This window comes from Perissodus microlepis, chromosome 7 (genome assembly GCF_051167445.1).
Source record: "Perissodus microlepis isolate ML-2025 ecotype Zambia chromosome 7, ASM5116744v1, whole genome shotgun sequence".
Lineage (NCBI taxonomy): Eukaryota > Metazoa > Chordata > Actinopteri > Cichliformes > Cichlidae > Perissodus > Perissodus microlepis.
Window position 1 is genome coordinate 16,176,539 of NC_140467.1, and position 15,275 is coordinate 16,191,813.

Below are 15,275 nucleotides of genomic sequence, written 5' to 3' on the forward strand. Positions count from 1 at the left end.
GCTTTTATTTGACGTCTAGAAGGCCACAACCTTCAGCAGGATGGAGATGAATGGTAAATAAATAAATACAGTGTCTGCCAGCAAGAACAGAGTGTCTTTACAGTAAAAAATAAACTGACAGATTGAGCACAACAATCAATACAGAGCTGTGAAGTGGAAGAAGTCATTCCTGTGTCTGTGAAGGTTCTCAGTCATTCCTGTGAAATTCACATTTATTGTCTGAACAGTCAGTATTAAAGGAGCAGTTCCCCCTAAAATCAAATATGCACAAGGGGTGGTTGTAATATGCAAGAATTGTGGATTTGTGGACTTTTTTGAGTAAATGGGCTGTTTTTGGCAGTTTAGGTAGTTTATATTTACAAGAAGGCGGATATGCCTACCTTTTTTTTTTTTTTTTTAAACAGCTTTTGTAATCAAAAATATGATCTGAACGCAGTGTTGTGCCAAACACATTTGGCTTTTCCAAGATGAGTTCTTTAAATTCTATATAGGCTCCTCTTGTTCATGTGACTCTTATCTTATGTTTTTATTTCAGTTATTAAATTATAGGTCTTATATGATTATATGAGTAGACATCCCTACAATTCATTTCAAATCTGAGCAACTTCCACCAACCATTACCAGCCCCTTTAAAAACTGGCATTCAAAGTCTTGAATGGACATAAAACTTATTCGACAGGTTTGTTGTAGCGAGCAAATTCAGAAAGAAAAGGAAAAAAAGGACCTCAATCATCAGTGTAACATCCTTTTGCTAACGCCAAGCTGAAGCTAAAGATTACACTTTGAGCAGTTTAAACTTTCAGATTCTGGGTCAGCAATAGATAAAAATGTGGATTTGGATTTAGATGAAAGTGCCAAACAAATTAAGTCCATTAAAATTCAGCCACTAAATCCCATTTCAGACACGCAATTCATTATATAAATGTGCTGGAAATTCTGCATGGCAATCTGGTGTTTGAAATAAATCACATCAAACAGACTTTACTGACTTTTTGACATTTTGTACATAAATCTTAAGCTGGGTTCCTCCACTTGAATCGCTTTATTTGTAAAGTTGTGACAAGCTGTGCTGGTAGTGGCAGTATACTTGATAGACGCGATAAGATTTAAGAGTTTTAGGCCTCACCGCTGTCCTTCAGGCCGTTCTCCTCGATCGTTATCTGCTCGGCCAGCTCTGACAGTGACTCGTCGATGGTGTGACTCCCTCGAAGAGTCTGAGAGAGACGTCGCCGGAACCTTTTCATCTTCTCCACAGAGCTCTCAGGAAGGGGAGGCCTGAAGAAGACAAACCAAACAAAAATGTATATATATTACAGGTGTTACACACTTACTGCAAGAATAAGGAGAGCTACAGCTCGTTTCAACCACAGAGGAACAAGATCAATATCGCTGAGCTGTTTATCTAAGCTTCGTGGAAATGCAATGTAAACTGCCTGTAATTACAATTAAAACAAAACAAAAAAAAACGTCTGGCTGCCATCATGCTTCACAATCCCACATTCAGAAAGAAAATGTCACTAGTTCACCAGGAATCTGACTGGGCGAACAATGAAACACACCAATCAACAGACGTTAATTATGACTCAGCTCACACTCAGCCACACTGCATTCCTCCTCCTGGGAAAGCATGACAAGTCGGTGAGAGATTCTTACGGCCGAGTTTAGAATACAGTCCCTGGCACACAGGACTGTAAAAGCAAATCCTAAACCGGGGGGATTAGCGGCTGAATGGCACAGGGCTAGCCTGGGCCGCATCGAGTCCACATCACACATTCCAGACACATTTATTGTGTGCGCGAGAGCGACTGATTGTGAGAGCCTATACGTGTGAGCGAGAGGGAGAAATGCAGCGAGACAATTTATGGGAGGAAATGAAAAAAAGATTTCAAATCAAGACAGGCAATATTTGAGACTGATTGGCTGGAGGAGATACCAAACAAGCCTCTCCCTGTGACTTCAATGCAGATATCATGACTCCACTGCGTCTGCAGATCAGGACATGCGTGTGTCTGTGATGCTGATGAGTAGAGCCAGACAAGAAAACACATGAGCGTGAACCCTGAGGGCTCGCCTGACTGGCAACTACTCCCTATTGACATCCTTTGTCTTGAAATACAACTAATAACCCATATTCTGTCCAGAGACACAACTTACTCACTTACCCAGAGCCAAATAGTAGAAAGTAGTCTTTGGAGGACAAAGTGGACTAACATGGCTAAAAACCACAATTGACCTTTAAATGATGATGACTCATCAGTGAGGGACCACGATTCGGACTCGTATGAAGACTTTTCCTTTGTTTTTGTGCACAAAACAAAAGAGGATACAGTTGTTGCAAAGAAGGCATGCAGCTGAAAACTAAGTGTATTAGGAAATCCACCTACAGGGATGGGAAAAAACTGTGAAAAATGACTAACATTATAATGTGAAAGCCCAAGACGATGCCTAAGAATTGCTCATTTTGTGCAAAAAAAGAAAATAGAAAAGAAAAAAACACTGTAACAATGTGAAATGAAGAAAAGAGGAAATCCTTTCATTTGAGATGCGGGGAGGAAAGAAACTGGAAAAACTGGCAGATCAGGTTGCAAATCAATAATCAACAAGACGACAACAGGTGACAACAGCAGTGTTTGTGTGTTTTCCACATAAAAAGAGCAAAAATCTGTCTGTGAACATCTTTTGCTGCTCTGTTCTGTCTTCTTTCCTCTGATCTGCTAATGGCTGCCCCTCTGTTAGCTTGGTTCTGCTACAGAACCAAGCTTCCCAACATTGCCAAGTGCTCACTTCAGATGTTTGGGATTTTTTCTCCAATGTCTTTACTTTCCAAAAGCATTGAGATAGTTTCTGCAAACTGGAGCTAGATAAACAAAACTGAAACTGAACAGCTCAACATCTCCAAGTCGAGTGAAACAGCAGCTGGTTTTAAAAAGTGATAATACACAGAGGGTTACAGGCTCTTAAAGGGGATGCATTTACCTTTTTTTAGTGTCACATTGTTGGTCTTGTTCTGCAAGATAGTAGCTTTACATGATTTGCAGTTCCTTAAATCAGCCTTCTTAAGCTTCCTCTAGACAGGAAAGATTTCACAGCGTCCAGGAAACCATAGATCATTGAAAGTAAATGACGCTGAGCAATTTCAAGCAACTAAAGTTTTTTCAAATTTGAGGTGAGCAACTAGAAACGGAGCTCATAAGATCTGCTAGCATCCATCCATCAGTTTTAAAGTGATAAGCATCTTTATTTTTATCCAACATTCCTCTAATTGGCAAACAGAAGACATGACCAGCATATATCCACTTTCACTGACATGTTACAGTATAATTTAAGATTAAAGTATCTCCATGTTAGATCACGGTTCTATTACTATTATTAATATCAACAGTGTTCTTGATAAGTGCACCTTTATATAGGTTCACAGTGGTTCGCTCTTGTGTCAGGATGTTGTTAAAAATAACGAAAAACAAAACATAAACATTACATTTGGTACGGGGTTATACAGTCAATTGCTAACAGGTTGCCTGATTTGCTCCAAGGTTAAACGTAATGTCAGAGTGAAGCTCTGGAGAGTCTGACAGAGCGTTTGAAACAAACTGTCACAACAGGTGAGGAAATGCACGTCATTATTACATAACCTCTCCTACCTCAAAGTTAAAGACCAGCACAGAAGCAGCGTGACTGCAAACAACATCCTACCAGGAGCAATTTTATTTAAACTGAAAAGCTTAGCAAATAGTAAAGTTGCAAAGACACAGCTTCTCTTTAATGTCACTGAATGTAACCACAAAGCCCCGCCCAACTGTTTTAACAGTCTATTATGATCACTCGATGGTTAACACAAATTGCTGCATGTCACGGTGCATTGTGTCAGACAATTTGACGTGTAAACCCTTTGAAACCCACGGCAGGCGATGTGTCCGTTCAATGATTAGAGGCATGTGAAAAAACGCATATCATATGAAATTAAGACTGGCACATAAATGTACCAGTCTTAAACCAAGCATTGAGAACAGTGTGAACCCTGAGCTTTTGGCTCACAATGGACTACATCGCACTAATGTGTGATATTCATATTCACAACAATATTTAATTAACAACTCGATGTCAGTGTCCACAAAAAAGCTGAATATTTTAGAGCTCGTCAGTGCAGACTTGGATAAAGAAAGCTGGCTGTTTTACCCAAATATGACACACACTGTGGATGTTTTTATGAAATTATTTTGCGCAGCTTTTCTCGTACATATATGATTACTCCCAATTAAAATGCTAAGCAAGAAGCATTGTAATTAATCCAGGAATCAAGATGAGAGAAAGCACGTCAGATCTGCTGTCATAAGAGCTGCACGTCAGGCAGCAGTCTGTCATCTCCGGAACAGCTCACTGCGTTACCCTGAGTTACACACAGCCTTCGTGCTAGACGGGAAGCAAAAAAATTGCACTCGTAACTCTAATAAAAAGGCCTATTTATCCGTCACAGCTGAAGCATGAGATAAGAAGTGAATTACTCATCGGCGAAAGTCCTGTCTGCAGTTGATTTCCAAAGAAAATTTACAGCAGCTTTTAATCAATTACTTAATCAACAAACAATAATATCAACACAATCAAGATTCTTCAGCGAGTAATGAAACGACTCAGCTGTTTAATCAAGCAGAAATGTGAAATATTTTCTTGCTCAAGCTTCTTTATCACTGCAAATTAAAAAGGGGAGTTGAAAGGGCTTACACAAGTCTTACAGTGGAAGATAATAAACAAATGAAGTCAGCTCAGGCTTCAGACTGCTCTAAAGGCTTTTTTTGTAGTCTTGGTTCAATGATGTCAGGGAGAGTGGTAGGGGCAGCCAATCAGAACAAGTTTGTCTTAAAGGGAGGTCCGCCTTAAAGAACAGGCACTAAATCAGCTTGTTTCAGTTAATGGATGAACTGATGAGACAGTATAAGATGAATAAAGATGATTTTGCCATGTGAAAAGCTACTCTGGTAGAGTCCAAGAACAAAATTATGGAGCTGAAAATATGTTCGCCTTTAAATACCGTCTTTGTCTGAAAAACAAGAACAAACAAATAAACTACTTTGGGTTCTCTGAACTTCTCAATCACCAAGGATTTAAGCAGAAAAAAAAACATAATTCACAGATTATTCAATAACAACAATAACCACAATCTTTTCAGCCCTAATTCTGATATTACTCTAGACAGCCAAAATCCTTTGTTGTGATTACAATCACTGCGATAAGCTCAAATCAGGATTATGTGGCACCAAGTTGGGATAAACTGACAGGCCTCTCACTTTTAGCTTTTGTACTTGATCTGTCTTGAGTTCCACGGTAATATACACAATCCGCTCTTAATTTATGAATGTGCTGAATATGAGAGGGATTGGAAGAAGCACATCTCTTAAATGACAAAACCTGCTACTTAGCAGACTATGGATACAAATCACCTTCTGAGGGGTTTGAGTACAAAGTAAATGGCAGCAACAGAATAAAGACGAAGAGGGAGGAGAAGAGGGAAGACTGTCTGCTGCGCACCAGTATCCGTTGGCACATGTTCCTGCTCTGGGATCGAGAGTGGAGCTTTGGACATGATCCCTGGTCTGAGCCTGATCCCTGCTCCCCTAAGTAGGCCGGTCTGAGGTCGCAGCTCTCGATCTGCTGAGAGGTGGCCAGGGAGGAGGAGGGGGACAGGGGGAGGAGGAGGAGGCGGCTGCAAGGGTGGTAGGGGGGTGTGGAACAGAGGGGTGTGCGCTCTGTGCTGATTTGGGATTTGTTGCCACGGCAACCCCCGCTGCTTTTTCCATGTTGAAAATGCAGAGCACCGCAGGAGACTGCTGCATGCTGATTTTCCGATCCCTCTCCCCACACTCCCCCACCCCATCCAAATATCCTACCATAATGTGCCTGAGATGTTACAGACTCTTGACATCTTCACATGTGTGCTAGGCTGTATCTTTATACTTTTTCATGTGAGCAGAAGAGCATGACGTGGTTGCAGGTAGAGGGGGAGAAGAGAGAGTGGGACATTAGATGCTGCAGTGGTGCAACAATACCATTCGCCGCATATGGATTCAGTCCTTTGCAGTCGTAGCTGTGCTGATCATGAGCCACTTACAAAGGCAGGAGCCAGCTGTGATAACCCACCAACCCCTACATCAGCCATGCAACGCAAGGCAAGCGCTTCACACGAAACCATTACACACACCATGCAGCCACCAACCCTGTCATACGATGACGGCTGTCTGGGCCACAGACACAAACAGGAAACGCCAGGTCACAAACCCTACCTGACCCCTACGGGGTTCAGTAAACCAGCTAAGGTCAATGCCTTGAGGAGCTCGGGGGGCGCCCCCGAGAAAACACCCACCTCTCTTCCCTGGCAGCCTTCCTCACAAAAGACGACAGAGAACAAGCGTGACTGCTGGCATGATTCACGGGTGAGCTCAGCCCTGGTTTTCTAAAGAGCAGCCTTTTCTCAACCTGGCCAAGACAATGAGGACATGAGTGAAGGAGTTGGCTCCATTATGTGGGTCTTATATAAAGGTTGCATTGTGCACAGTAAAAAGTGGGCTTATTCTAGTGATGCGGTGCGTGGTGTCGAGCTGAGCAGCACTGAGCATGGCAACCAGGCAGGCGTGCTACCCACCCACACACACACACAGACACAGAGCAGGTGAAGCTTTAAAGCTAAAATGTGTTTGAAATTGGCAAAATGTGTCATCAAATTTGCCTTTTTTACATCATACATCAGGCACACACACATCATCACCTCCCCTCACCTTGCTTTCACACTTGTCCCACATTGTCACCTACGTGTCCAAAGAGCTGAGATGGGCTGACAGACGGACAGGTCAGGTTGGAACAAGAGACCAGGCCACAGATCTTATAAGATTCAACGCTGCTGCTGTGGTTAAAGCAGCCTGAGTGACAGGCGTGCTCCTCTTTAAGCTCCTTCTGTGAGCCAACGCTGCCAGAAATCAGGCATTGGATAACTAACTTCAATACTGCATGTCGGTGCATCGCGTTTCGATACTAGCGCGGGAATTATTTCATTACTCATCTTTTTCGATACAGTCACGGCTCAAAGATGTGGGCGACGCCACTTTAACAGATGTGCAGACAGGTGTGTTTCAGGTTGCTCTTAAAGACACCTGTTCAGACTCTGTTTAAGCTTGTCCAATAAAGTGACGTCAAGGTTGTTAGTCAAGCTGATAATAACGCAATGAAATTACTGTAGGTGCTATAAAAGTTTTGAAAAAGACAAAGATGACAAACAAATAAAGGTGAGGCCAAAATGACACTTTATTCTTGCCATCAATCTTCTTCTTGCAAGTATGCATATTTAGCCAAGATGAGCTACTTTGGAAAAAAGAAACAACCATGTAAAATTATATTTTAGATTTTATACGTCATTTACATGGCATACTAAAATAAACATGAGTGTGAACCGCAGCTACCACTCTCCGTTTGTGTTTAATTTAACAAGAAATTTTTTTGTACATGAGCAAAAATAAAACAAACAACCACAAACACCACCAGTGTAAACCGCTTTAGAATTACTATAAATATTAAATCGCCATGACTGCATTAAGCCGATGAAATTGAGTCCAACATTGTGTTCAACTGCTGTTTGTCGCTCTGCTCTCTGTTTCACCTCTGCTCGGATATTCCCTGGGTTAATGGAGTGACACGCACGGCCCCAATTTCGTTCCACCACCACCCTCCCACTCCACGATGAGTGTTACTCCATATGGAGTCACACTTGCAGCTGCTGAAGAGTCTCTTAACTAAGCGGTTAGTGTAGAAATACTTTCACCTTTGCCTCTCTCCTACAGAAACAAGAACATGTAACTGCCGTCTTCTGGGATTTACATTGCTGTGAAGGAGATCATCACTTATTGGAAAAAAGCATCTATTTCATTTAAATTTTGTTCAATTTGTAACTACACTCTCCACTTTGTTCTTTACTGAGACAGTCCTGAAACAATCACAGTACCGGGAATCCTTTAACGCCCCCATACTTGACATAAAACCGGTGCTTCACCTTCGCAGAAGGCAGTTAATGAGCCTGATGTAATGCAGATTCTGTGTTAGAGGGATTAAAACCCACCTACACTTAATGCTAGTTGGTGAAGAGCAGCTTAATGTGGCGGGCCCTCCACGCAAATACACAAACAGTGAGTAAAGTGTTTACGGGGCAGGTGTAGAGGACGGATTGGATTCGGGCCATGATGAAACAGAGGAAAGTATTAACTACCCCACAAATGCAACATAAGTTACGCAACAACAAAAAAAACCATAATAAAAAAAAAAAGACAAAAAACCTTTTTGTCTTTTGCTAAAGAGCCAACATCCACATGCAGACACACGAGCGACTAAAAGGCTGAACAGAGAAGCTTGGAATAAAAACTATGCACCAATCCTGCTGCTGTAAAAAAAAAAAAAAAAAAAAAAAAAAAAGGAAGAAAACGCAAAATATTTTAAATAAAATCACAACAAAAACTGGCCTTATTACGCGTACATCATGGGAATAACTCTGAAATTAAGTGTGCGATTTAAATAAAACCGGTGCTTACTAAGCAGCTTTCACAGCGGACATGATAACAGTTTGTGAATGGGATGAAAAGACAGCATGTAATGTGACAGATAAGCCTCGGGGACCCAGCTTGGTTCAAAGCAGGGCACTGAGATCATAAGATTATGATTTTATCTGGCAGGCAGCAGACTAGCATCATTTCCATTGTAATAAAAGATGACCAAATAAAAACAAAAAAAGAGAATATTTTTTCCCCTAACAAGTGGAAAATCCCTGGAGGAGACACAGATCCCTTCTGAGGTTGTACGTACACAATCAAAACACGTGGCAACCCCTTGTGAATGATGTCCCGGGTAACACTGTCCACAAGTCTGCTTGGGTCCGAGTCACATAAATTTTGTGTGGAAAGTATAATCAACGCTTTACAATGCACCAACTATAAATGCGCCCCAGGCGGCAAACTTAAGAACGCCTACTCGGCCATCGGGTCTCCAGCTGTCTGTGTCCGCATCGGAGTATAATTTAATCTAAAGGGAGCAGCAGAAAGAAGTTTCTTCTACTTACACAAACAGTAAAACTGCACAGGTAATCGCAGTACATGTTGTACTTGAGTCAAATTATGAAACTAAAAATTTACTGAACGCTTTAGACACATCGATACCTTTTGTTCGTACGTGGTTATTACCCACTTCTGTTCATAATGGAGTGGGCTCATCTGATCTGAGGCTGACTCAAGTCACCTGTTGTCTTTTTGTTGGCAGGCATTAGCATCAGAGAGAGTGACAGTCAGCCTCCCCCTCACTGCCCATCTGTACTCATCCACCTCCTGAAAGCCTTTCATGGCTATTAAAAGAGAGCTGGCTACTATCTAATTAAGCCCAGACAGAAGGATGGGGTTATCACAATATTAGTTTTTATATACAATCAGTCTTATCTGGGAAGATAAAAAAGCTCAACGTGATTTTCGTTAAGTTTTTACACTTGGTGTTTGAGAGTGAGACAAAGTAACAACATTAGAAAGCTCCTCAGGTACGAAAGAAAAGGAAACGATCACAGCTAGAAGGTGAGAGCATCCATATGCTAAACCTGGTTTTACCAGACCCCTAACCCACATGCTGATATGACCTTTGAAAGTTTAGCAAAAATGTAATTTTTCTGTCCCTGGCATTAAATGGTGCAGTGAAGCTATGATATATCCCATGGTACTGATTCTCAAGGGTGATCACGGTGCAAAACTGTGTTTTTTGCCTTTAGCTTGTGACATTTGGAGTTGATCTGGATGCAGCATCTGAATGCAGCAGAGTTCAATTGTGTTTTTCAGTCCTGAAACCCTGATGTACTTCCAAAACCTCCAACACAAAAAATATTTACAGTATGGAGGTAAAATTTTGTGTGACTCACTGACTTTTCATTGAAGGACCCATATCAAAATGCAAACACAAACTCTCAGCTAGAAGTCTTTCTAGTAATTTCATGCAGCCCACATACCAGAAATTGTTGTGTATTAGAGCAGCCGAGCAAAACTTGGCAGTAGTTTGAGGCAGTATACCTTTTTCAACTAATTATTTTCTGCTAGTGTTGAAGCTGTATTGTAGTTTCATAATTTGCAAACCATTACGAAGCACTGATAAATTCTCATTAACCTCCTAAGACCCGAAGTCTTCCACTGCATGCATTTTTAATTTCTCTTTGATATTTGGACATATTGGGGCCCCATGAATGTAAAAACAAAGAATTACCAGATTTTTTTTTTTGCCTTATTTTTGTTTTTAAGAAAAATGAGAGCCACATATGAGCATATTCATTTAAAATTTTGATAGAACAGTAGCAGTATAATGTCCTCGTAAGTGGATATCAGGCCCTTGTAGAGCAAAATTCTGTATTTTGGTCTAAATAACCCAAAATGTGATGTCCACATATGTGGACGCCAGGTCCTAGGAGGTTAAAGGGAAAAGAATTTGCCTCAAATGAATCAGAGGATAACCAATTTAGTAGCATGTCATCCATAGTGCCAGACATTATGTAAACTTTTGGTAACACTTTAAAATACGGCCCACACCTAAGGGTGTAATACCCATGTAATTACATGGAATTTCAATGTATTTTGTTTCAACTTACAATAAGTATATTTACATAAAATACTTAAAGTCAGGCACACTGCAATAAGGTGATAACAAGACAGGCTTTTGCAGGAAACAAAGAAATAACTATATTATAAGTAATTTTAAGTAGTTTTGCAGGATAACAAAACAATATTTCTCCGTCTCCCATCGGAACCTTCAGCCTCTGAATTAAGTGATCTTGCACATCAGCCTAAAAAACTGTCTGTAGGGGGAAAAAAATATTAATTTTACCTACTGTCTGTTTTTCTTTGTCTTTTCTTTGTTGAGATTTTTCTTTGTTGTCATTGTTGAAAACTGCTTTAATCTATAATGAATAGTGATAATGTAATTACAAGGGAGAATAACATTTATTTATTTAGTTATTTATTAGGTGTTGAGCGGCGGTCTGCCCCTGATTAGAAAGAACAACCAAGCTGAGATTGGATTGGCCCGAGAGGCAGGGGGTAGATTTGGCTAATAACCCCCCCCCCAAGGGAAAAAACCAACAGCAGCGTTTTCACTTGGATTTCTGTTAAAGCCGTCACAACTTTCCGTGAACACATGCATCTCAAATATGCAACGCTTCTGCAGTAGTACTTTGAATGAACATGTGTGCACCCAAATAAAGAGAAAACAAGTGTTTAAACAGCTCCTGGAAGTTCTGCCAAGAATGATAGGGAGAAAAAAGAGGGGGGGCAATATTTGTCCCTCACCTGTTTCAGACATGAATGCTACAGATGATGACCCAGATATGTGCTGTAAGGTATTACTGATATAGCTCACACAGGTTCTCAGCCAACTGGCTCCAAGCTGGACAAGGAGGAGGAGGGGAGAGGGGTCTTTAGCATTAACAGGCACTTCCAGATTCAGACAAGTGGTCAAACTCGAAAGGATCAGCATTTGTCTTCTGGGGCTGCATGCCTGCGCCGCAGCTCTTATGTTAACGCAGCGGAGAAAAGAAGTAAAGTTTGTATTCGTGGCTATCTATAGACAGGAGCGGTGCCTGCAGCTGCTACCCAGAGAGCAGTGACACATTAACCTTCAGCCAGCTGTCTTGACCTGCTGCTTCAACCTGAGCTCACACACACACACACACACACACACACACGTAAAACACACAGAGAAGATCGGTAAGAACGACTACTTCCATCAGTCAAAACACTGAATAGATACGAAAATAATTTCTCTCAAAAAGTCAGTGAATTTCAGTTTAAATTGACTTTAAGCATTGACTTGATGCCCTGAAGGCATGAAAACCCATGCATTCAAGTCCTCGCTCTCTCTCACACACCCACCCATTCACATACTGGAGCATCATCTGATCTGCACTGGGACTCAAGGGATCAGCACCGAGTGGCTACAGCTGTTTCACAGCGGATCACGTTACTCTGCCGCCACCATCCCCGCGGCCTTCACCAAGGGAACGACCCCACTTCAAGCCAACCCTCGGGCACACTGTCCTCCAGCAGCTCCCTGACCTCCTGCGGGCACCGAACCCGAAGCAGACACACTTTCGAAAGGTCCTCAGAGACACCCGTGGCTCGAGGAAGCTCGGCAGCTTGAGTCTGTCAAAGTGAAACCTGCTTACAGGAAACTGAGAAAGTGGCAGCCATCAGTAAACGGTGTGGAATATCACTGTTTTTGTGTTGTTTGTTTTTTTGCAGGGTATCACTAAAATCAGTCAGAAGTGACCTCAATCATCATTTTTTTGTCCCGGAAGTTTGAGGCCACATGTGAGCCACATGTTTTTGGCTGCTCAATATTGAAGCGTGCCAAGCCTGAAAGTGAAACAGACATTGCTTTTCTAAAACTGTGCTGAATAAAGTTCCATTTTGAAAGCAGCGGCTCCTCGTGTTAATCTAAAACTGAAACAGTGAGCTGTTTCAGCTACTGACACACGAAATACGCAAATTTACTGGCAAAGGTGCTAAAAAACAACAACGAGAATATTTTTCAGATATTTCTATATACACTTGTACAAATTAGACTAATTTTAGGTGCTGAGCATACCCATGGATTTAAAAAATAACTGCCTTTTATTGAGTTATTATTTGTTTTCCAGAGTCAATCTGACATAAGCATGAGTGTTAAACATCAGTTTGATTGACTTTTTACATAAAAGTTGGTATATTCCCATAAGCACCCGTGATAGGTCTGTTAGTAAAGTGACTATTATTATCTAAGTTCAGTCTGAAATGCTTTAAACTCCATTGCATTTGCAAAAAGCTTAATTAGAGTAAATCCCCCGGATTTCTCTTACTTCCAGCAGAAATAAGCCCACAGTGAGGTTGGTTTTGCAGGACTGATGCATTAACTTTGACAATACAGAATTAGCATGTACTCTCAGTCAGCACACTCTCCGTAAGGTTGGTGACAACTTGGGTGCTTTCACACAGAAATCAACGTGCCTTAGGGGGTGTTTTGCTGTAACAATGCTGTCTCCCTGTAAAACAATTATTCTCTGCTACACAATGACAATCGGGTAAACTCCCCACAGAAACCCACTGGAAGCTCAATTTCAGGGTGAGATCCCTAAAAAACAAACTGCAGTGGTGTTTCTCCAACCATTTTCCGTGCAGGCTCCTGTCTGCTGCTGTCTTGGCCTTCACACAACAACAGCTGAAACGGCTTAAAGCTGTCAGTAATGGCTGTCAGTGAGCTCAGAGACTAGTACGGTCTGCGCCCTGCTTCAGGTAGTTTGAGAGGGTGGGGGGCGTGGAGCAGAAAGACTGGGCATCTCTGAAATGTGGGGCAGTGACTGTGCAAGACGATACATGCACAGCAGCCAGTCAATCCTCCAGTTTTTTACAACCCCAGCCTCACACAGTTCACTGACGAGCAACTGCTCTCGGTGGTATTTGACAACAAAGCTGACACTTCATATTTAACCAGCAGCTCTCTGTGGCAGCGAGGATAAATTATAACCCTCTCTAGAGGTAGTTTAGTCGTTAATCGTCCAGCTCGGAGCTCCTCTCGCTGTTTGTCTTAGTTAAAGGTGGCCATTCGCCGGTGAATGGGGCAGGCTGAAGTGCCCACACACAACAAACGCTGCATTCAAACTGCGGCTGTGAAGTAAACATTGCTACGTTGTTCAGGCTGTGTGCGCCTCTAACTTGCTCTAACTGCGTGGTTTAGTTCACAGAAACTAGCCCCACAGCGAAAATGTGCGGACTCTCACCAGAAACGATTCGCGTTGGTCCGACCGGAGTCCCCGACCTCGGAGCTTCTTCTGAGGCCGGATGCCGTCTTTCCCTCCGAGTGTGAAAAAAGAAAGCACCGACTGCTTCTTCTTCTTTGTGGTTTCGGTGAGGTCGTAGATACTTTCTGCTCCGCAGTGTCGCTTATATCCGCGGGGCTGTCGCGTCCAGCGGCATGGCTTGTTTATGGGCTTCAAAGTTTCTCTCCCGGTAGAAAATAGGAAGTGCTGTCGTTGGGTTTTCAGTCGAGGAGAGCGTAAGCAGTGCGGGGGACGACGGCGATTACTAGTTGATCTGAGTGTGTCCTCTGCCAGCTGACGCTGCCTGCCTGCCACCACACCGCCGTGCTGTCGAGGTGTCAGCGGGGAAACAGCGACACTCGATGGTTGTGCACAGGAGAGACCGAAAGGCGGCCAGTGCAGAGCTACAGCGGCCCCTACTGGAGAATATTTGTATAGCAGGCTACCTAAAGTAGGGGGTGTCAAATACAAGGCCCGGGAGCCACGGATCGGCCCGAGAAAGAACCCAATCAGGTCCACTGGACAGCTTTGGAAAAGGGCGTAATTCCTACTGATAAAGACCTTCGCCACTGCCATTCATAAAACATCATTGTAATTAAGTAATAGATAATCAATAACAACTAAAGTTCAAAAAGTTCCTGTTTGTTCACTATCTACTGTAGAATTTTTATTTTTTATAAAAGGTCCATGGGGAGGAAGGGACATTTTCTGAGCAGTGAGCTACCAGAAGTTAATTGCACTTTTTTATTATAATCAGTTGGATTAAATATGTTAAACATCTTTACACTGACAAAAAAAAGGAGTTTTGCTTGTTCTGCATACTTAAAATCAAAGTGAGCTGTATGTGGCCCATACTGTAAAATGAGTTTGAAATCCCTGACCTAATCCATTAAAGATGCTTATTTCAAATTTCTTTATTTAAAAATAATGGAAAAACTCGATCATAGATGTACTTCTGCAGGAATAAACCAGATCCTACAAATTAAATGTGGAACAAAGAGTGAAAGGAGTTTAGCATGTGAAGGACAAATATATTTTATTTGATTAAGACCTTCCACACGCCTGCAATAATCAAATACAGTGAGCATAAAGGGAAGCTAAAGTTCAGTAACCCAGTCATTCCAGTAACAAAAACTGCTGTTGCTGGTTTTTCTAATAGCCATTTGGTTTCCTCCATCAACTGGCTCATCTCTTTTTGATCCACAGGTTTCTTGCGTTATTTAAGAGAAAAAACAGACAAAATGATAAGCTCAGCGAGTAATCCTCCACCAGGTTCAACCAGTTATTAAAAGTTTATAATGTCGCTGAAGTTCCTTTTATTTGCTGCAATTTTCATCATAATTCGCAGAAAACAGCTGTTAAATTGACATTCAAAGGGTTCACTGACTCAGGACTGAAGCTCCTGCATTAAGTAACTTCAATAAAAGAAAAA

The 15,275-nt window shown here is 41.9% G+C and overlaps 1 protein-coding gene across 3 annotated transcripts in view; it reads right to left on the bottom strand.

Annotated features, from left to right (window-relative positions):
* Positions 1–14,181, bottom strand: part of LOC146382855 (cyclin-dependent kinase 17-like) — a 39,267-nt gene extending 25,086 nt beyond the window's left edge. For 2 of the 3 annotated variants that reach the window (XM_084933818.1, XM_084933816.1), the window contains exons 1-2: positions 13,805–14,181; positions 1,127–1,275 (exon numbers count right to left, since the gene is read on the bottom strand). In XM_084933818.1, the coding sequence (XP_084789944.1) occupies positions 1,127–1,244 (118 nt within the window). In that variant the 5' untranslated portion in view covers positions 1,245–1,275; positions 13,805–14,181. Of the gene's footprint in view, positions 1–1,126; positions 1,276–6,355; positions 6,663–13,804 lie in introns of those variants that run through there. The other variant, XM_084933817.1, reaches the window with a different exon arrangement.
* Between the last annotated feature and the right edge of the window lie 1,094 nt (positions 14,182–15,275).